The 24210-nt window shown below is 41.3% G+C and overlaps 1 protein-coding gene across 1 annotated transcript in view; it reads right to left on the bottom strand.

Moving 5' to 3' along the window:
* Window positions 1-24210, bottom strand: part of TMEM135 (transmembrane protein 135) — a 166973-nt gene that overhangs the window by 43599 nt on the left and 99164 nt on the right. The window contains exon 6 of the mRNA XM_083609983.1: window positions 15509-15555. Within this exon, the coding sequence (XP_083466109.1) occupies window positions 15509-15555 (47 nt within the window). The remainder of the gene's footprint in view (window positions 1-15508; window positions 15556-24210) is intronic.

The following is a 24210-nucleotide window of genomic DNA, read 5'->3' on the forward strand; positions in this document are numbered from 1 at the left end:
AACCATCTCGATACGAGGATTGGACGAACGGAAAAATTCACACAGGATATAATTGGTGTTTATCTGCTAAGGAGATTATCAGAAGAGATCATAAAGAAAAAAAGAAAAAAAATTGAACAAGATGAGATGTGGGAAACAGCAAGATAAGACTGGATAGAATTATGAACTTTATTTGGACTGATTTGGACATTAACGCAGTAGCAAGAAGATGATCAGAATCCCCCTTCGGATCTTGAAATATGGGTCCCCTCAACAAAAATTTAAAATTCGGCTTTGTAATTCGGAATTTATGTGATATGATTTGATTTGATTGGTCGGTTAATAAAAAAATTTTTTTAAAAAAAACAACATTGAGTGGCAGCAGCTCTCCAGGATTCGGGCAGGAGATTTTCTCAGCCGTGTCTGGAGATGCCTGGGATTGAACCAGGGAATCTTTTACATGCAAAGCACTGACTTATGGCCCTTCTGCTGAGCATAGAGCAGGCTTAGACAAACTCGGCCCTCCAGATGTTTTGGGACTACAACTCCCATCATCCCTAGCTAGCAGGACCAGTGGTCAGGGATAATGGGAGTTGTAGTCCCAAAACATCTGGAGGGCCAAGTTTGACTATGCCTGGCATAGAGCTAGCAAAGTTGCTTTTTGCAGGGATTGGCTACACAGGGGGTTTCTCTGTGAGGAACTTAACCATTCAGCCAATCCAGCCACGACGTTACCTACCCCACACCTGCTGTTCACGGGGAACTCAGCTGCCCCAGGTGTAGGGCAGTTGGGTGTGGTTTGGGGGAAACAGTGCTGCAGGCCAAACTAGGGTCCGTTCCAGTCCAGATTGGAGTTGTGGGCTGGAGGTTCCCTAACCCTGACATATGACAGAATGCATGTTTCAAACAGCAAAGTTAACTGCAAAATTGCAGTCGATATTTAACCCTATCCAATGCAGGCTTATTCATAAGTAAAACCATCTTAATTCAAGCATGCATTCTCCCAAGTAAATGTGAACAAAATTGCAAACCAAGAGCTCTAGCCAAAGAACTGCCAGGTTATCAAGTCTACATCTCAGACAGCGTGCACCAACTACTGTAGAACTAAATCACAAAACATGTTTATATGGTGGTACAGAATAAATGCTAGGGCAGCTCTGCAGGCAGTAAAAATATTTAGGAATGAAAGATGTATAACAAAGAATAGATTATTATTTCTGCTTCATGGAAAATCTAATACACTAAGAGCAAAAGATAAACAGGCCTGGAAATGCAAATTTTAAAAAGGGCTGGATATTTAATCTGAGACTGCCGGAAGTTTCACGCATGGGGCGCTTCCACTTTCAAACTGTGGTGCCTCTGTGCCAGGCCCAAAGAGAGAAATCAAATCCGCAAAGCTCAATTGCTTTCCCATCATCAGCCTTGTAACATCAGCCTTGTTCTCAGCAATGCCCCAGGAACTGAAGCTGCGAGGGTAATGCACATCATTGTTGGCGATCCAATCGCAAAAGAAAAAGCATTCTGGGCAGCTGGGACACAGAGGTCTGCTGTAGCCCCAAGCAACTTGTTCCACGAGGCCTGAGAACCCGAAGAGCTATTTCCCCGCTCTTTTATTTCGCATCTGAGGATGACAAGAACAAGATTAACAGCCAAAAGGCCAGTCACATCAATGCATTAAGAGGACAAAAGAGCTTTGTGATTGACAGAGAGGACCTAAAAAGGAAACCCGCTCAATCTTCCCCCAGGAATGGCTCTGGACAGAGACGCCTGAAACCCTAGCCCTTAAAAGCTTCTCTCATTACTACCAGCTCACCTTGCAGGTAAGCACCTTCCTGGTTCAGAAAGTCAGTCACATATCTGAAATAGAGCCACTGCTAATAAATGATAATGGTGGGGGAGCAGGGGGGGGGGGAGAATCACGCAATCAGTGGCTGGTTGTGCTGTTGTAATTTTTCCACTGCTTGTCTGCAGGCAGAGCAGAGAGGTATTGTCCCTGCAACTGGATCTGGCAAAACGGACCAACGATATAACCAAGGAGAGCATATGTTTTACTGTTTGGAGAGAGACAGTATCAAGGAATTCCCAAACAACCACACAGAAGCCAACAAGGGGAGAAGTTACACTTTTGATCAACGGGATGAATATGGCAGCTTGAGAAACTAAGGACTGTTGCATCAAATTGGCCGTAAGCGTTTGAGAGTAATGAGGGGGCTATTTTTTTACGATCAAGCTGTATATAAATTATATGGAATAAATAAATAAACAATGATGCTATGAATTTCCACAAAACTAAAAAAAAAAAGACATTTCAAATCTCTAGGTGACCTTCCAGGGGGCAATACTATTTGAAATTTACCAATGGACACAGCTAAATAGTTTGTGTGCAAATGAACTCTCACATAGTAACACAGGTAGCGCTGTGGTCTAAACCACTGAACCTTTTGGGCTTGCTGATCGGAAGGTTGGCAGTTCAAATCCCCGCGATGCGATGAGCTCCCATTGCTCTCTCCCACCGCTTGTCAACCTAGCAGTTCGAAAGCAGGCCAGTGCAAGTAGATAAATAGGTAACACTGCGGAGGGAAGATAAACGGCGTTTCTGTGCACTCTGGCTTACGTCATGGTCCCGTTGTGCCAGAAGCGGTTTAGTCATGCTGGCCACATGACCCAGAAAGCTGTCTGTGGACAAAAGCCGGCTCCCTCGGCCTGAAAGCGAGATGAGCGTCACAACCCCATAGTTACCTTTGACTGGATGGACTTAACCATCCAGGGGTCCTTTACTTTAAAAAATAATAAGAAGAAGAATGCTTCCCTCTCATCCCCAGATAAGCACACATGAATGTATACACACACTTGCAATTTATCCCTGTCTTGGGCGTTTAAGAAACACAATTCCATACACAGATATGCACTGACATTTCTCCTCTTAAACCACAGTGGAAAGATGCTGAAATTAGGAATGGGGAGAAGGGGGGATGCTTTCACGTCTCACAAACCTGCCTCTCTGGGGAAAACCTCTTAGGTCTTCCCTTCTCCATCTCCATTAGAAAGCCCATTCCTAGTTAACACAACCCAGAAAGATGGGGCCAAAGCCAGGCCAAACCAAGTTAACAATGGCCATGAGGCAGTTGAGGGGGTCTGCTGGTTCCCAGGACTTGGGCCATAAAGGAGAGGATTTGGACCAGATGTTCTTCAGATTCCTTCCAACATTGAAAGCCTGACTGCATGAATTTCATCAGAAAAGACACATGGAGCTATGGAACACGACGACGTCCTTTGAAAGAACTCCAAGCATAACGATCAACAAGCTGCAATAACTTTTATTTACTGACTTAATCTAAAACATGGAATCAAGCTGAAAGGAAGTCATCCTTCTCAGTGTTTTATTTTTCCCAAAATTTAAGAAATAGAAGTCAGCTGGATCTAAAATTAAGGTATCATAAGACGTGCCCATTATGCTTCCAATTCTCTCTCCCACCCCCTTCTTTTTTCAGTAATGAATGCACAGTAGTAGCTATTTGCAGTAAGGAAAACCTCTAAACATCTACTGCATGATACTGGGGCCTCAGTATAGAAAGTGGAAGCTTATTAAATTAGAGCTTGTATAATAAAACACTCTCAGAAAATGGACCCTGGCTCAAAAATATCAGATGTACCTCTCACTGGCACAGCTAATGGAATTACAGCAGGGATTAAATTTCACCCACTGAGACTTCAGTAATTACTGCAGAATATATTTCAATTTAATGTGGTATGTTGGTATAGTCATACGTTTTCACGAAGGCCAACACTTCTTACCCACTCACTCACTCTGTCAATAGGAGAAACAGTGTGTAAATGGAAACATTAGGCATATGGACCGCCAAACTCCAAAATAAACTATATCAGAGTAACTTCTTTTAAAAACTTGATCTTTAAAGGAAAATAGACGCTACTTGAAATCTGGATATACAAAGAAAGCTGGTTTTTCCCACTTGAAACCAACTAGTGTGAACACCAGCAAGTATCAAGACAGCTTGGTTCTCAAATGGAAGCAGATACATCTTGTTTGTTTGATCGCTTCACCAGGTTGAAATCATAAAGCCCATTGGGAAATGATCTATAATGAATTGGGGGAAAATATTTTGGAAGAATTTTCCAAAGAGGCCAGAGGCTTTCCTGTTAGGAATAATGAGGTCCTAGTTACCAAGTAAACAAATAAATATGTTTATGTATGCCACTAAAGCAGCGAGAATCCTATATGCACAAAGATGGAGAAAGGAGATAGTACCTACAAAGGAGTGGCAGATGAAATTAATGGAATATGCAGAATTAGCAAGCTTAACCAGCAAAATTAGAGAGCAAGAAGAGAAAAGTTCTAAAGAGGAATGGAAGCCATTTGTAGACTACCTAAAAAACCATTGTAAAAATGTTAGAACTTGAGTCAGTTTGGAGTAAGTTCAGTAGTTAAAGTTTATAATGAGAAGAATTAGAATGTTTAAATGGTTAGAAAAAACAGAATATGCAGCAGAAATGGGAAACTTTAGGGAGCCATGAAAGAATGGACAGGAAGTCGATGGAATAGAATTATGGATTGGTGTCATGTATCTATTTTTTCCCTTTTTCTTCTTCTTCCTTTTCTTTTTCTTTTTTATTCTTCAGTTCTGTATTTTGTATTCTTATAATTTTTTTTAATGAAATCACAAAGCCCATTCAGTTATGAACACGATTTCACACTGCCCTATCTTTAGCCACCAAAAGCCAATTCGTTTTTTTTAAAAGATTTATTGTATGCTTCTGGAACATATTTAGACTTGTGTTTTGGTGAGCCTCCAGGAAGAAGGGCACACATCACTGCACGCTTCCAGCAGCTCTAATCTGGCATGTGGATGCTACACTTAAAAGAGAGTACACCTCATCAGCTTAGATGTTTGTAATGGAACATAGCTGGCATCAATCCAATCCATTTGGGCTTTAGTGAGTCACTAGCAAATCAAAGCATTTGCCCAATGATGGGCTGTGTTTATTTCCCCTAATGTGAATTGATTTCATTTACTGCTATACGAAGGGATTATAAAGCTACAGTTAAGGACAATTTAGGTAGAATCAAAGACATATTCCTAATTCCAGAGTTTCTTAGGGAGAAAAGACAGAAAAGCAATGGGCCAACATGCGAGCTCATTCTGGCCACCGAAAGGGAAGACAAACTTAACTGGAAATAATTAAGATAAAACAATACACTGATGAGCTAGAATTTCAGTATATGATAAATAGCACAAGCCTGAAAGGTAACAGCTAACTAAGTGAAGATGCTCTTGTTAGCTCTGACACTCCGGCGGGAAGGTAAACCAGTGCACTGCTCTGGTTCGCCAGAAGCGGCTTAGTCATGCTGGCCACATGACCCGGAAGCTGTACGCTGGCTCCCTCAGCCAATAAAGCGAGATGAGTGCCGGAACCCCAGAGTCGGTCACGACTGGACCTAATGGTCAGGGGTCCCTTTACCTTTAATATCATAATATAATATAATATTATAATATAATATAATATAATATAATATAATATAATATAATAGCATTAGCAAGCAGTGATTTCTCAGTGGCCTTACAAGCTTATGTGCACACAAGTCAAAGAAATGTCAGTCTCCATAATTTAAGGAACGCCTACATTTTAAAAGCCTTTTTGGGGATTTAACTCCCCTAATCTGTAAACAGAGCAGCCAGTGCTTCCCAACAGGCTTAATAATGAGACCCATTGTCAAATATTTTGTTAGATGCTGCTTTTGCATAACAGATTTCATTTGCCCCTCATAATCCCACAACATGATTTTTAGCTCCGTAAATCCAGCATTTCATTTAGGTTTTTTATTCTTCTGGTTTGATTTCTTCATTATACTAATCAACATCAATCCTCATTAAACACCAGAATGAACACTGCTGACTTCCGCAAGGAACAAAATTCCACCAATGACTCAAGTCAACCATAGAAATCTATTAACATTCCTTCATTTCAAAATGTCAAGCTAATGGGTAAGGACTTGCCATTGGGCGGGGGGGGGGGGAATCCTAAAGGCACGAGAATTCTACCACAATACAAAAAATATAATGAGAACTGGTAAAGTGAATTATAAGGATTTCTACCTTCAGGGCACAGAATACATTATATATAATATGCAATTCAAAAGGGAAGGGAATTGAAAGGATGAACTTTTCTATTTGCAATTAAATGAAAGAAAAATTACTATATGGATGTGAATATTTAATAGTACTGAGTGTTTCAAAAAAGGTGTTGCATTTTTAAAGCTTCATTTTATGAAATCTTATTGAACTGAAGAAGAAAGGGATGTATTCCCAACAACAGAGCTTTTTTTAGGGTTGAAGTTTTGTTTAGGATTTTCCTCCAGGAAATAAACTACCACAGGGGCCGGATTAAACCGACCGGCGGGCCGAAATTGGGCCCCTGATAATGATATTGGAACTACTAATGATATATAACTACTAAGAAACTCAGATGGAAGAGATTTGAGGAAGTCAAGTAATATGTTTATGAAGATGGATTTTGATTAATTAATTAATTTTTTGTTTATGTGGTGATTTGATGTATTTTATGTTATATGTTCTTTTTTCTTTATTCTTTTTCCGTTTCATTCTTTTTTCTTTATTATTGTTGGCTCTTTCTTCTGTTATGTTTACGTATGGAAAATAATCAATATTATTGTAAAAGAAAGAAAGAAAGAAAGAAAGAAAGAAAGAAAGAAAGAATTGGGCCCCTGAAACGGACTTTGGACTTGCCTGAAGTAGGTAAGCAACTTCTGGTCTTGACTTTAACTGAAAATGTTACAATGTTTAAAGGTTGGTTCAAATCCCAATCTGCTAGATTACCAATATTAAATGGAGCTGATTTTAGGGACAAAAAATATGTATGTCATGAACTCATTTATTGGCAAATATGCCACAGGGCAAAGGACTAATTAATGAAATGAAGGAAAGTTGCAAGACCATGATGTTTGTTGAGTTTATTACACACAGTATGTCCTACAATTACTGTGACCTACAGAAAATGTGTGAGAAGGGTTCCTTGCAGACACCCTACATTTCCAAAACAAGACACTACATGGATACACATCAGATGATCAAGCTTGTTTCCAGTTCTTGTAACACTTCCCCGCTTTTGCAACTAGATCTTGAAGAATAGAAGGGTTTAGATGTGTCACCCTCAATTAAGATAAAGAGACATACCATATTTTTCGCTCTATAGGACACACTTTTTCCCCTCCAAAAATCTGTGTGTCCTATGGAGCGAATGCAGGGAGTTCCCACCGGGCTCCGAAGGCTTGCGGATTGCAGCCTGCAGCCCGAAGCCCGGGGAGTGCAGCGCTGCACACCCCGGGCTTCGGGCAGCTATCCGCAGCGCTTGCCACCGCTCCCGGACCTGTTTTGGGGGCTGGGGTCGGGGGAAGCTTCCCCAGCCCCGGGGCTAAAAACGAAGCCGTGCGCAGCCTCTCCCAGCTGGAGAGGTTGTGCGTGGCTAAAGAGGAAGCCAAGACAGCCAGCGGGATGGATCCCACTGGCTGTCTTGGCTTCTTTGCTCTTTGGGGCTGGGGGGCAATAATTTTTTTTCTTTATTCCCCCCCCCCCCAAAAAAAACTAGGTGCACCCTATGGTCCGGTGTGCCCTATAGAGCGAAAAATACGGTAATCACACAGCTGGTGAGAAGATGTCCACTCAGGAATGAATGCACAAAATGAAATTAAAATTATTGCTGGTCAAAGCTTCTGGATGGAAGCAAGGCATGGCTTTTTATGCATGTACTCCCTGTGTAGTACTTATTGGTTTCTCTTTTTCTTGATTGGCGTACATCTGGAGGGAAGCTTACATAAGCTGCTGTTTGGGAATTCTGTTTGGTTCAGTTTATGTTCCACACGTTCTTATAAAATTTGCAAAGGCAAACAATAACAAATTAAGAAAATAAATAATGTATGGGCATCTTCCCAACACTACCCACATTCCTCTGAGTTCATAAATGTGGAAAAACAAGCTTCACATTTTCATATACGATTGTATCCAGTGTTAGGTTATACCTAAAGAAGACCCACTGAAATTGATGGACATGACTTAGGTCCATTAATTTCAATGGATCTGAGTGAAACCGAGCTGGATATAGTCTATTTTCCTTTAAAACTTTGCAAAATGTATTATATTATCAAATGAGAACGAATCACATGGATGACACTTTCCTTGCATTCTGTGTCCCACCAGTTCTGTTACCTTTGTGCAATGCCACAATCTGCCATTGTTTGCTATCAGAATCCTTCAACTGCCCAGCAATCTTTCCTCCCATTTGGCTTTATTTAAAAATGAGGTTTTCTTTAATTCACAAAAACACTTACACCAATATTTCCCCAAAAATCTCCAGGAAGGACCCAACCCTAGCCTCTTTCTAACCCTGTTTCAGCCCCCTATTTAACTGCCATGCCGGCTCCATGGAAGAGATACCCTAGATCAGGGTCAGCAAGGCTTATCATGCCTGGGCCGGATCAGTCCCGCAGAGATCCCTCCATGGGCCAGATCGTGGGCGCGCGCCCCTGCAATTTTGGGCATCTGCACACGTGCAGATGCAATTTTGGGCGCCACAAAAGCAAGTCCCCATGCCGCACTGTGCCGGTTTAGCACAGCGCGCAAGCAGGCAACTTGGTTCGGGGGCGGCTCATGGGCTAGTCAAACAACCTCCATGGGCTGCTTCTGGCCCATGGGCTTTAGGTTGCTGACCCCTGCCCTAGATGATCAACATGCAAATGTTGGAGGAAGTGGAATTTGAATACATATGGTTTTCTTTTTATTTTCCACAAGCTTGGGTGTTCAGGGCAAAAAGAAAAACGTTGCTGAATGTCCGGGCTGACGGATGGCTGCCTGGGTATTCTGTTCTGGGAACAAAGGAGGAGAAAAGATTGCATTACCTGAATCACAGGTTATGAGGCACTACCTAAATGGCATTGGGGTCATATTTCACTAATCATCGTTCCCCTCCAAAAAAAAACCCCTAGTGCTGCAAATAAATTTATGCAGCAAATGGAATACCTTCTATCTCAAGTTCCATTAAGATTTCAAAGAGTTCTCACAATACAGAGAACAAATGAGGCCAAACAAAAATGGTAGCTAAATTGGCACACATTATTTTGTGGGATTTCTCGCACTCATCTCTTCAGAAATGGACTTGGGCTTTGATCTTGCAGACAATCACGGAAGTTAATAGGACTCCTTTTGTACAAGTTTGGGAGACTTGTCTTGAGCTGTAACTGAGATGCACTCAAATATAGGAGCAAAATTAAACTGAAATCTTGGTGACTTGTTTGCATAGAAAAGGGGAGGGTATACAAATGTATGTATCAGGGTGCCAGTTTCATTCTCCTCCTTTTTTGTTGAAATAAATGGACAGAAACCTCTTGCATCCTTAATAACTAGTTTCTGCTTGCAACCCTAGCTTTACACTTTCCTTTCCAAAGTTTAGAACAGATGAATTAAGACATGTCCATTGTGAATCAGCAGTAAGGATTAACTACCATAGCAACCAATCTAAGCCGTTGCCCATATAACATCAAGAAAATTGCTGGATTTTCTTAAAGGTATGTTTCAGTAAGCTGGCATTTAGGTATGTGTCATGAACAGAACAAAAGGTTTGGCCTACTATATATGGATTTTTACCACTGTATGAGGTAAATATTTTAACATCAACCTAGTTAATTTTGTATTGTTTGACTATATAAAAGAACAGTAAAACGAGTAAGAGACAAAAAACCTAAAGTAGAAGATACTGCACATATTATGAGAATCCTTTTATTTAACAAACTAACTAACTCCCTCCTTTTATTTATTTTTGTTTACAAAAGAGCATAGCACTGGCAACATATGGAAGGAGGAATTTTTGGAAATTTGTAAACTCTCCCTTAAACTGAGTTCAAGAATACACATGGATAAAGTAATAGACACTTCTCCTTAATATTCACCTCCATATCTACTGATTCAAATTTGATTTGCTAAAAGGCAAGGACAAGTAAAAAATGCTCTAGACAATTATCGCAGTAGTTTTTAACACATGTAAAAGGAATGCAGTTCTGCACCAGATCGTTACATTTTAAAATGATCTACAGAAATCAACATTAAAGGAACTGGCAAGGATTTAGTTCTGAATGAAACTGGCAATATCTTTACTTGGATTCTGGAAAGTAAACCTTTGGGGCAGCCAAATATTTAAGGCCAACAGAGACCTTGCTATCCAACCCAGATTTTTTAATGGCTCTCAATACACTCAGCACTTCAGCATTGGAAGTCAAGGGCTTCTGGGAACTCAAAATGAAGCGGGCTTGTGGACCATGTCTCTAACAGCTGATCAATCTAGAATCCCAAAACATGCAGTCAGCAATTTTGAGTACATAATTTTTCATGCTGCAGTAGATAAAAGCCAAGCACCACTCCTGCTTTTGCCTTCAAAACCATCATTTATGAAACTCTGCCGTCATTCAACAGAAGTTGGAGAAACCATTTATAGCACAATCTGAACCATGTCTACTCAAGAGTAAGCCCCATTAGACCACAGAGGGGCTGAATGCCAGGTCAACACGTATAGGATAGTAAACCTATCTGTTTGGTCTTCTACGTATCTAAGCCAGCTATTACTGAGTAGTTTTTTGTTGTTTCTTTTTTTAATTAAAAAAACAACAACAGAAAACTTGAAAGGCACACATTGACCGTATTCCAATGCAGTGGAAAGGATGAATTTAGACACAGGAGAAAATCTAAAGAAAGAAAGAAGGAGATCACAGAAAAATCAGGGCATTATTTATGAAGGCAACAAAGCTTCAAAGTCTATGGGACATATATAAGAGTTCCATGTGGCTGATAGCCACAGATGACGCTTAATTCTTGATGTGTCACTATTTTATGCTGCAGCTTCTCCTATCTTTTCCTCAGCCCCATTTCATTTTCCAGTTACACCAGGCTGTCTACTGTTTCTCCCTCTCCAGTTAGCCTTCCTGCCATAGTACCTGCAGATCTCTTGACCTGGTGTCCCATATCGTGATGCGTGCTACTGCTTCTTGCGATGCCTGCAAGAATATGGCCAGGGAAGGGGAGCTGGACGACGAACTGAACTGATCATCCTCTGTCATAGGGTGCCTGGAAGCCACACTTTTAACGAACAACAAGCTATTTTATGCTGCCGAGCATTCAGTATCAACACACACACAAACATACACACCTGGAACACAAAAGAATACCGCTGCAATCATTTGGCCCGCAGTGACTTTCAAAATCAGGACAAAGCCATTTCAGTGTTCTCTACAGCATCTAACACATCACTAGCACTAAATAAAATTATGTTGTCGCAAGAGCTATATATGGCTTCAAGATGAACATGCTCTTCCCAATGCAAAGTAGCACATTTTGCAATGTTCGTCATCTTCAGTGTAGACATATGGAAATTAGTGAGGTGGAGACCTTTCATTTCAGTGGGTATACTGTGGATGTGACTTGGATGGTCATACAGAATTGAGGGGAAATGGAAATGGGAGAGAATTAACCATCTCATACTAATCACATTAGTACTGCAGAATATCTTGTTGCTTTCGAATAATGAGTAATCTAACCTAACAGCCAGCAAGACAGCCTGCTGGATTTATTTTCTGCTCACATTTGTTGTAAACTCATTTAAGCTGTTTGCTAGACTGCCGGGATCACAGACTGGTTAAGGGAGATGCCTTGGTAAAATGCCTGATTTTAGCATGCATCACCACAGCCAAGTTAAGACAATGAAAAGAGCTGTCATAAAGCAAAGGTCAGCCACAAAACGATGTGATCATCATGAAAGACGCCAAGTGAGAAATAAGCTAGCCAAGGAAAAAGCAGACAGAATTATGACTGTTTTCCTCCTTCACAGATCCCATGAGCAGGTTTAGAAAAGGTTTATGCAATTTGTTCAACTTAAACTACTTGAACGACTTACCAGCCACAAGCTTTGTCGCCAAGATTTGGGGGCTTCCTCTCCCTTCTCAAAATCAGCATCACAGAAATGCTGACAATATCCAAATGAAAATATCTATGCATCTTCACCAAATGAAGCAATTCAAACATAGTGAATGCTTTGAGGCTTTCCTTTCTTTGCACACACCCCATTCTGTTTTGAGCACGATCCTAAAGAAGAATTCTGGAGAACTTCGTACTTTGGTCACAACCAAAACCATTTTGGTTCATCCTGTGGGTTAAACCACAGAGCCTAGGACTTGCCGATCAGAAGGTTGGCAGTTCAAATCCCTGCGACGGGGTGAGCTCCCGTTGCTCAGTCCCTGCTCATGCCAACCTAGCAGTTCAAAAGCATGTCAAAGTGCAAGTAGATAAATAGGTACCATTCCGTCGGGAAGGTAAACGGCGTTTCCATGCGCTGCTCTGGTTCGCCAGAGTCCACATGCTGGCCACGTGACCCAGAAGCTGTACACCGGCTCCCTCGGCCAATTAAAGCGAGATGAGCGCCGCAACCCCAGAGTCGGTCACGACTGGACCTAATGGTCAGAGGTCCCTTTACCTTTAATATCACTTACCCTATTATGGCTTTTTGAATTTTTTCTGAAGGACCAACACAACTCTCTACCATTTCTGTCAACCTTGCAACATAATAGATTCCCCAGGGCTTTTGGAATATGAAAGCAAAATATCTTTTAACATTTTAGTGGCTTGTAGAGTGTTGTGGACAGTTTGAGCATATTACACCAATAGTGGCCCGATTGCACTGGCTGCCAATTGGTTTCTGAGCCCAATTCAAAGTGTTGCCCTTGACCTATAAAGGCTTAAGCAGCTCAGGACTGCAGTACAGTGGTACCTCAGCTTAAGAACTTAATTCGTTCTGGACGTCCGTTCTTAACCTGAAACTGTTCTTAACCTTAGGTACCACTTTAGCTAATGGGGCTTCCCGCCGCCGCCGCGCGGTTTCTGTTCTCATCCTGAAGCAAAGTTCTTAACCCAAGGTACTATTTCTGGGTTAGCGGAGTCTGTAACCCGAAGCGTCTGTAACCTGAGGTACCACTGTACCTCATGGACCACCTCTCCCCATATGAACTGACCTGGACCCTGTACTCCTCATCTGTGACCCTACCTGATGTGCCTTTTTGCTTTGGCTCCCAATTTGTGGAATGCTCTCCATAGGGAGGCTTGCTTGGTGCTTTCATTACGTATCTTTAGGTACCAGGCAAAAACCCAGGAGAAACCCAGCCAGATGGGCGGGGTATAAATAAATTTATTATTCTTATTCTTATTATTAAAACACTCCTCCTCTTTCACGTCTCTGGCTAATTAAGCAATCTATTTGTGGGGGGGTGTTATTGTTTTGATTGTTATTATGTTGTTTATTTTTGTCTTTTTATCTTGCAAACCGTCCCATGATCCTAGGATGAAGGGCAGTATAGAAAAATAAATAAAGGAAGGGCTTGTTTTAGGAGGTTCGTATTACATGTTAATTTATTGATACTTGTGCTTAGACTCTCAGCAAGGAACAAAATGAATATAAACAGATAGATATGAATAATATTGAATAAATATTTGCATTCATGTTCTAATTTGTGTTCAGGCCTACTTTATGATTTTGCTCAAAACTACAGGAAACATTGAGAAGACCCTGTAGAAACTGGTCAAATTCAGAACCTTCTATGAAGTTATTGGCCAGTTATTTTCCTTCCCTCCCCCGCGCAATTTAACTTGGGAAGGCCTCCCGCCCCAACTGTATAACAGCAGAAAAACAAAACAGAGATGGCTGCTAGTATCAAAAGCCATTTCCCCTCCATCTTCTTCCTCTAACAATTTCTCCAGCTCCACCCCAACATATGCACCAAGTATGTTCCTGACTAGCAATTGGAAATTACTTAATGACTGGAATTCTTATAAAAGAAAAGCTTCCAAGTTTTTGCCGCTATTTGGGAAAGTCACAGCTAACAAACTGAAGTAACCACATTTCCATCAGAAACCTTTAAGAACTGGAAAGTTGTAGTTACCGTATTTTTCGCTCTATAAGACACACCAGACCACAAGGCGCACCTAGTTTTTGGAGGAGGAAAACAAGAAAAAAAAAATTCTGAATCTCAGAAGCCAGAACAGCAAGAGGGATCACTGCGCAGTGAAAGCAGCAATCCCTCTTGCTGTTCTGCCTTCTGGGATAGCTGCGCAGCCTGCATTCGCTCCATAAGACGCACACACATTTCCCCTTACTTTTTAGGAGGGAAAAAGTGAGTCTTATAGAGCAAAAAATACGGTACTTTAGCAGAGTCCCCAATATAAGGCATAATGAAGCAATTTAGGGAACGGAGGAATCAAGGGTCAAAAGGTGCTTTAGCACGGCACCTTAGAGACTAAGAGAGGAATTCAACGCCATGCTGCTACAAGCATTTTGCCAGCGCAAGGATTTCTGGATGCCCAATGGAACAATCTCCCATCTCCTCCCCCTGCACATTGTTTTTGGGGTTCTCTAGACACACACACACCCAAAGCCAATCTGAGATGGGCGCAGGGGAAGGACAGCGGGGGAAAACTGCATTACACTACCGGAAGTCCTTACATCAGATACATGAAATGAGCCGCAAAGATTGTAGGCATAAATGGTCATACTTATGAGGGCCGTTAAGTTTTAGCCCAGTTAAGGAATGAGTTCTTAAAAACAAGAAAGAAGCTTGTGGCACCTTAAAGACTATCAAAATTATTATGGTATTATTTCACGCACTGTACTAGCCTACATCAGATTTAATTCATTAGCAAAGCATCTCATAAGTGGCAAAGGAAATGGATTTTTTGAATATCCAGAAATGGAAGGCAGCCACAAAAAAGGATTTCAAATGCTTCATGGCACCAGGAACCACCAGACCTGAACTAGTGTTTGTAGCATGCAGGGAAAATATTTTGCAGCATTAACGAAATGACCAACATTTAAGCCAACTGTTGTGTGTGAGAGGAGAGAGTGGATTTTGAGCTATGCAAATAATCCGATTATCACTTTATTTGTTAGCTCCTGAATTCTTTTATTTACTTGTCAGGATTCCTAGCCCACCCCCCAAATGGAAAATAAGGTAATTAGGGCAGAAATCAAAAATTATTAGTAAGACGCCATTATCCTAAAGAGAATCCAAGAAAAGTTTATTTTTCACAACATCATCACAACTTTTTCCAGTACTAGGAATATTTTGGCTGGTTTTTAAGACTACTAATAGTAGGCAGCGGCAGAATTACATTAGTAGGTGGCAGTCCATGAAAACATTATTGTTTTCTCTTTATACCCAAATGAATAAGTGGATCCTTACAGGACACTCCTTCTTCCACTGCCTTTTTAGCAGATGGTGCTGCAGAATAAGATTTCAAGAAGCTTAAAAATTTGCAGCGTAAGGTAATTACTGCCAAACCTGTTTTTTGGAATAAATCTAAAGTTCTTCTTTTTTTAATTTGGAGAAAAACATGAAGTTATAAAAACCGGCCAAGGTTTTTCAAATTACCCTTTAACATAAAGTATGAAAAAATATAGGACAACATACCTGAAAAAGAACATAAACAGGGCAGCAGTAATGCAGAACAAAAGGACCTACAAAAAGGAAAAAGAACATTATTATAAATAGTTGTTACCAAGAATTGTGTAGACACTGATTCTGGGTTGTGAAAAGCTTGGGAAAAAACCTGGAGGGAAGAGGAGTGAGGATTCAGAATTATCTGTATTTTATTTTATTTTAAAAAAATAATTGAAGTGTGATGGTATAAGTGAAATAAACTCCTACAGTATGGTTCTCCTGAATTCTCTGCATAATGCATATTAATAAAATAATGAAATTTTAATCCTCCCTTAGAGCACAATTGTAAGGGAAATGAACTTGTTTCAGATCACGTGATTCTGTGAGATCGGTATCCCTGACTGTACTGGATTCCATGGAATAACCAATTCCCTGACACAATCTTATGATTTTCAGCTCTCCCAAACACATCATTTTGGGAAAAAGGATCAGTGGGTCAGAAAAAGAGTGCCACATTATTTAATGTTTTCAAATTTAACAAGTTTGAGGTCTCTTCAAGCGTCCCTTATTTCCAACATGCTTTGATTCCAACATTCTGAAGATTTCTGCCTCCTGATGTCCAAGTGCTAAGGGATTTGGGAACGTTGCATGGAATACTAGAGCAATGAGATGACAGAGCAGGAGTCCAAAAAGTTTTATGGCAAAAAAAGAGCCCTGCCATTTTGATACAGTTATGGCCTCATCTTTCTTTCTGGTTTCCAAGCCTTTTTTAAAAAAAAAAAGCTTAAATTTTCTGTGGAATCATTCTTTTGTCAAAGTTTTCACAAATGAGAATGCTCCGGGATTTATTCTAATGTTTAGCTAGACATGTTTTGTGGAGTGTCAGGAAAAACCCTGTGTGAAATATGTTTTTGTACAGTTGGTCATATGGGATTTCATAAGGTGCTAAGTGGTTTCTTTTTGAAAAAAATAAACAGATGAGAAATGAACTTTGACGCTGAAAGTATATACAGATGATTAGCAACTGAAGTGATGGAAGGAAACATGGGTTAAAAGAAAGCTGCACAGGCAATTTCCACCCTCTGTCTCTATTTAAACATCCCTAGGGACACAAACTTTGTCCTTGTCCTAGCCAGCACTGAACTTCTGCCAAAAGCAAAGTAGTGTTAGTTTCAGCAGCCTGTGGTCCAAAAAGTGCCTCCAGCAGCTGCAGTTCTCCTCTGGCCTTGAAGGAACTCCTTCCTGTTCAACCTTCAGCAGAACTTTGGCTTGGGAGCACAGTTAGTTCTCTGTCTTTCAACAGGCAGCTTAGCAGATCACAGGACAAGCTGCTGACTCTCCTTTCAACTCCTTGTCCTTCCTTCTCCCACCCTACTGTTTTCTTTTCTCATGTATAACAGCGCAGGAGAGGTCTCTGCTGTGTCCTACTGCCGTTCCCAGTATTCCTGGAGCTTTGTTCCCGTTTGCTAGTCTGAGTTTTGTCCTTCACCTGTCCTGGAGAACTGATCCTTGAAGAAGACTCAAAAATCCGTAGAGTTGTAGGGTTGGAAGGGAACCCAAGGGTCGTCCAACCTCCAGCAATGGAGGAAGCACAGCTAACTCACACCTCAATGACTAAACTTCTGGAAAAGTCAGGTCAACAGAAGGGAGCATCTCCCAGGCTGAGACGAGGCCTCCTTCCTCTGCTAGGCCCAACAGGCAGAAGGCGGGTTTACAGAAAGAACTAGACTGGCCAAGAAGTCACCAGACAAACTGGGCAGATATACAGATATTAGTAAGTTGGCGTCCTGGACTGAATTCTAGAAAGCATTGTAAATAATATACGAGTCAGAAGAAATAACTACAGGCAACTTCCCATTTGTGCACATATAGCACACATGTGCCATTTTTGGCACCGGAAGAGGGCGGGGCAGGTTTATGCTGACCCATGCGGGGCCTTGGAACGCAATCCCTGTGTAAATGGGGAGTTGCCTGTATAGAGTTTTCAAGCAGCCATTTTGTGAAAATCCTGCATTAACCCTTAGTATACCATACCATAACATAAAAGTAAATAAAAACAGAACGTTCAGCATATTTTGAAGGGATAATAGCCGCTTTGTCACAGAGAGAAAATCCTGGTCACAAAAATTATAATTTGGAGTTGGGGCTTGGCTTTACGGTGGAATGGAACCTCGGTACCAAACTACAAGATAAGAATAAGGAATAATATCTCTCCCCAAACGACTGTGGGGGTGTCCCTTTACTCCCCCATTCTTTTCAAGGCACATCTATTTTTCTTGCTCCCTCGCTGTCTTTTTCACTTCCCCAAATTTCCTGTCTTTTCTTCCTTCCTGTATCTTTCTCTGTTGATTCTTATTTTCTCTTTCCTCTTTCATGTTCTATCTTTCAGTTGGGGTGGGCAGGGAAGACAAGCATTGTGTTGGTTGCTTATAAAGAAGAAAGCTCGGGATATATCTCCTGCATGTCCCCAACAGACATGCAAGTTAAACTAAGGTTAGCAGATTTTTTTTTCAGTGAATCCGGGAACACTTTTCAACTTCAATAGATTTTGTCAGGGGACTGATTTGTAAATCCGGGGACTGTCCCCAGGAAACAGGGACGTCTGGTAACCTTAAGTTAAACTTAAAAGAGGCTGGAATTCTCCCAGTCCTGTTCCCTTCCCCAACCATTAATGTACATTGGAGGCATTCATCAGGATTTGGGCCGAGCGACAACTAGCAAGTCTACAGAAGCATCCAGACTATGGGTTGACATACAATTATTTCAACAGTTAACTACAATTGCACATATATAAACACTGCTTGCAACTCCCTGCCGTTTTCTCCACGTGCTTCCATTGCTACCTTCTGGCAAAGATCCATGCATAATTTCAGCACAGATATGCGGCCACAGTTGCATCTCAGCATGTTGGTTTAAGTTAATTATTTTATTTTTCCAGCAGTGGGTGATGCTGGCAGCAGTTCAAATTGCTACAAGGCCTTTTTGATCATTAACAGCCAACTTGGGAGCATGTGATTAAAGGCTGGATTCAAACTAAGCTTGCTCCATTGGGTTTTTTCTCCCTCACAAAAATAGCCTCTGTTCGTTTTTTCAGATTTTTTTTTTTAAAAATCACTCAGACTATTAGTATTGTTTCTATACTTCATGACAAAGAAGATGAAATTTAAAAGCACCTTTGCAAAAGTCTAGGTCACCTGCAGGTACAATAACGTTCTAAAACTTAACCTTTAATGTTTGCCAACTCCACAAAACAAACTCTTCTCACTAGGGAGCTTGGCTTGAACATTAAGTACAATGCATTGTACAGATCAGCACAATTCTGAAGGTAACCTTGCTGTAGGAGTTGTTTTTTTAAGGCTTAATCTTCTACCAGATAAATTGCTACTTTACCTTTACATTTTACTTCTAGTTAGATGAAACTGGCAGGAAGTTTCTCATGTAGCTACTTAAGACATTTTTCAGCGACTAAAAAGTGGACAATTTCAGGGACGCAGAAGCTACATTCATACCATACATTTAAAGCGCTGAGATACCACTTTAATCAACCATAGCTTCCTTCAAAGAATTCTGGGAGCTGTAGTTTCTTAAGGGTGCTGAGAGCTATTAGGAGCTTATTAGCCCTTCCCAGAGCTACAGTTCCCATAATGGTTTAAGAGTCAAGCCCTCTGCCCAGAGAGCTCTGTGAATTGTGGCTCTGGGGCGGAAATGGGGTCTCCCAGCCACTCTCAGCACCCTTAAGAAACCTCTGTTTCCAGAATTCTTTGGGTTTGGGGAACCCTGACTGCCAGGGCTGCCTTTACCCGGGGTGCAAGGGGTGTGGGGCACCTGGGTGCCAAATGGATACCTACTGTATACCGGTCCCTCTCGATCGGCAGCAGTGGAAAGCAATGGAGCGAAAGCCCCCGTCCCCTCCTCTTCCGCTCTGTTACTCCGTCAAATGCAGTATTTTCCGCGCTGCGATCCCCCCCCCCAAAAAAGGTCAACAACTTTTGATTCCCCCCTCCCCAAAAAAGCTTAATAAAAGTTAATTTGGGGGTGGCTAAACTAAATTTGGGTGTGCAGGGCAGATCTTTGCACCCCGGCAGCGCGTATGCTGACTGCTTTAAAGTGGTGTGATAGTGCTTTAAATGTATGGTGTGAAAGTGGCCAGAGACAAAATCCAATCCTCTTGCACAGGATTGCAATATTGAGAGTGGTATGAACATCTGGTAGCAACACAACACTTACGGACAATGGTCAAGATTCAAAGGGCAGTTTTGCTAATTGGCCAGGACAGCCTCCCCAGATCAAGTCCTGGTCATACTGCCTAACTGGCTCTGCTCCAGTCCTTTCTTGGGTGTTTTTGCCTGGCTAAGATGTTTCCCCGAACTATGGTGATGCTTCTTGCTTTTTATCAGAGGCGTGTTTTTAAGCAGGGATGCTACAGCACCTCCTGCATTTTTAAGCATCTCTCCACCCCTTCCCTGATAGTGGTGCTACATAGGTTCTGTAGGAAAAGAGCAAAAGTGAATGTAGTCTACGATACAGAGATTAGGTATCACCTAAAGAGCCTGAAAAAGAATTCCTATCTCACACTCTACACAGAAATCCCTTTTGTATCTAAATAGTGTTGTAGCACTAAGCTCTAAAGATAAAAATCCAAATATCCCACACGCCAACAAAACAAGCTAAAGTTAGATCTCACAGCCAAAAAAGGACAAGAAACATTGATAGCTATTTTTAAAAACAAATAGATTTCATACCATATAAAACTATAATTGTGTGTTCAGTGGAAACCAGAGCTGTAAATTAACCTGCACTCTGTTGGAATTCTACTCCAGTTTTTTTGCCTTGCCATGACCCATTCATAGTTGATTGATGTCAGAAGGTCAACAAGCGGAGCTCTGCAACATATAGAGCTTGAAATCTTCCAGCTGTACAAATAACTACATCCAGCCGAAAGACTAAAAGTATCTCGAATGAGTGATATATGTTTGACGAGTTCTTTTTATATCATTTACTTTCCCTACGCTGTTTTTATTAGATGCTCATTAAACAACCTGGATTTCACACATCAGCAAATCGCATGCATAAAAGCACCAAATGTTGCTGATAACTTCACAGCAGAAAATCAAAAATTCATTTCTGAACATCGAGCTGAGGCAGAGGTGCAAAATTTACTGCAAAGCAACTAGATTTTCTAGGAGTGATATAGTTCCCCCCCCTGTTCATATCAGTCATATAGTTCCACGCAAATGAAAACTGGAATGCACAACGTAATTTGCTTGTTTAACTAACATTTAATTAGTTATTAATAACTCCTAACCAAATTTTAAGTCATTTGTTATGACCAAGCTTAAAAGTATTTGTAGTTTTTGTCCTGTTACTTCCTGTGTAACTTAATTTTAAGTTTTCACAAATTCCAAAAAAAAATTAACAGCTCTCCCTGAAAACCAACCTCCTACCCCTTGCTCAGTATTCCTGTCTACTCTAATCCAGCAGTAAGCTCCAGTTATCTGTCAATAGTAAAAGGGCAGGACGGCTAATTAAAGGAGAAATTACAATTAATTACTTAAAGGAAGGTGATTTCGTTCGGTGCTATGTGTCTTCCAGTACTTTCAACTCCAGGTGTTATTTAACAAAGAGTTCTTAAACCACATTCCAGATCTCAAAAAAACTCTTTGAATTATAAAATTACAATAAAAGGCACACACATCTAGGTGTAACGTTTTGTTTAAAAAATTGACAACTGTGAAAAAACGGGGCTACTTGGGTGTATAGGTACCATGGGACTCTATACATCAAGCACCAAGTCCTTAATTACTATGACACTGTGCTTTGAGGTGTGAACTACAGGCAGTTGTGGTCAGGATGCTACTGCCACACTGGCCAGAATATTCCTGGTCATTGGAAATCAAGGAGCCAATTCTATGACAACAACATTTCTCTAACTTCTTCTGCATTTTCCTTAGACACAGCAACTTGTCACTGAGGAAAGCCAGGAGGTTCTCCCAGACACCTTGAGATCTACAGATGAAGGGGGGTATACGAATTTGATAAATAAATAAAAATAATTTGCCCACTTGTCAAATCTGGTGCTCCAGGCTACCTTCCAAATTGCAGGATGCTGACCCTTCCCACCAAAGGCACAGAGATACTTCACAGGGCCTTCAAAAATCCCACTGCACAGGTTTCGGCTTGAGTTAGCATCATGCCTGGTTTCAAAATAGACTGTTGTGAAAGGTTTGGCCTAGGAGCCCTCAGCAATGAACAGAAACACTTACATGTTTTCTAATTGTATTTCTATCTGCCTAAGGCATGTACTTTTTAATAAGTAACGCCAAGGAATTTTAATGTCTCTAAATTGCTGCCCTGCAGAAAACGTGGCAAATGTGAGCTCAAGTTTTAGGAACATGAGGCTGCTGGGTTTTTTGGTTTTTTTTCACACACTGTCATGCAGCTGTCCTGGGTTTATCGTGGAACAGCTGTTTTGGATATCACTAACAGGCAGAGCACCTCAGTGCTGGGGTTTTTTTAAAAAAGAGAGAGAGGGAGGGGGACCTCCTGTATTCTTTCAGGACAAAATATGAAGGGAAAAGGAAGAAATGCAGGGTACTGGTGCAATTTACTCTTGAGTAAGGTAAGAGAATAAGCGAGAAACAAAGAAACCCGCTCTTCAGGAAATGAGGCATCACCATTCTAATTTAAGTGAGGTGGTGCTTTTTTAAATGACAATAAAAAAATACCTTTTAAGCAATATGTATTATTGGCCTGGTCAGGATTGCTTTTGTATGCCAATTTCCACGTCACGCTCCAGTTTAGTCACCAGTGAATGCAATTCTTAGGAGGCAAAGTTTAAAACAAATTCTTAGGTGGTACTGCAACAAATTTTGATGCATTGGATTTAAGATGCATCAGTATTATACAGGGGCCAAAGTTGTGAAGACCCCAGGGACAAAACCATTTCCTGTCGTGTGGTTCATCCTGCAGCAAATAAAAGGCACTAGCAACTTGGGGACATAGTGTCATTTTGATACCTCCAGTTTGTGAAGGGGGAATCACAGCTCAGTCATCGAACACATGCTTCACTTGCAGAATGTCTCAGGTTCAGTCCCCCAGTATCTCCAGTTAAAAATGTTCAAACAGCAGGTGATGCGAAAGAGAGGTGCTGCCAGTTTGAGTAGATCTATCGACAGATTGTCTGACCAGGTATCAGACAGTTTAATTTGCTGCTAGCCTTTACTTGGAAGACTACCACCTTAAAGTCAACATTCTATGCTATTAATGGGTTTAATTACAGTTTTTAACTGCTTTCAGTGTTAATTTCAATCTCTCTTTTAAGTCACTTAAGAGGCTTTGCTACCATCAGGCGGTATACAAATTTTGTATAATATAATATAATAAATATAATATAATATAATATAATATAATATAATATAATATAATATAATATATGCCTCTCCCCAGGCCCACCAGAGCACGTTCTGTATTGCAATGGTCTTGCTGCTCTCAGTGGGCGAAATCAGCTCACTCAAAGAACGTGGCATCCAGGGAACAATGCCACAGTTTGCTTCTAGTTTGTGTGTCACTAGTACAGGAGTGTCCAATGCCGGCATTCAGAGATTTCACCATACAACTGCTGGTGGCATGACTTAGAGGGCACTAGGTGTAGAATCTCTGGCCCATGGGCCAAACTTGGCCCACCAAGGTGTCCAATTTCTCACAATACCTTCTATCCCCATACTACGCCTAGCCACCCATCAGCTGGCGTCACTGTTGATGTCAGCTAATAGGCAGGAGCGCAGGGTTTAATCTTGTATTGGCTGCACAAACCCGTTCCCCACAGGGGAGAAAACTGCACAGTCAGGGCTAGATTAGCAGAGCAGGGATTAAAGCCCTCTGCAAAAGCACCATTTGAAGCAGCTCTTGAATGAGAGCCCCTTCAAAGGGGCAAAGGCTTTCTGGCTGTTCCTGTGCTTCCATCTGAGCCTCCGGAGCATGGGTAGGCAAACTAAGGCCTGGGGGCTGGATCCGGCCCAATCACCTTCTAAATCTGGCCCACGGACAATCCAGGAATCAGCATGTTTTTACATAAGTAGAATGTGTCCTTTTATTTAAAATGTATCTCTGGGTTATTTGTGGGGCCTGCCTGATGTTTTCACATGAGCAGAATGTGTGCTTTTATTTAAAATGCATCTCTGGTTTATTTGTGGGGCATAGGAATTCGTTCTTCTTCTTTCCCCCCAAAAAAATATAGTCCGGCCCTCCACAAGGTCTGAGGGACAGTGGACCGGCCCTGCTGAAAATGTTTGCTGACCCCTGCTAGTCTGAAGGCTCAAACCCGAGAGTGTCAACTTCCTTAAAGCCTTTAGCAAGTCTACCCCTTTCCCTTTAAGTCTCTGGTCTTTGAGGATTTTTTGTGATGTCATAATGACACCATGTGATTGACAGATGAGCGGTCTCACGCACCTGTTGAATCTGACCAGCAAGACAGGTCCTGATGAGTGCCTGGCCCACGGAGCCAAAAGGGCTCCCCACCCCGGTGCAGACCTTCATTCTTAATTTGTGGACGTGGCTGGACCATATTAAAAGAACAGGAAAGGTACGCTGCATACAGGGCCAAGGATGCAAAATTCACTAGATCTAACTTTCAAAGAGCCGAGCAAAGATATGCATATGAAATGTGTTTGTACACAAGTCAAAATTCTTAAGTACTTTCCACTTTATCATCTCCTCGGCTATCTTGAAACTCT

Source organism: Podarcis filfolensis (genome assembly GCF_964270895.1).
Source record: "Podarcis filfolensis genome assembly, chromosome: 4".
Lineage (NCBI taxonomy): Eukaryota > Metazoa > Chordata > Lepidosauria > Squamata > Lacertidae > Podarcis > Podarcis filfolensis.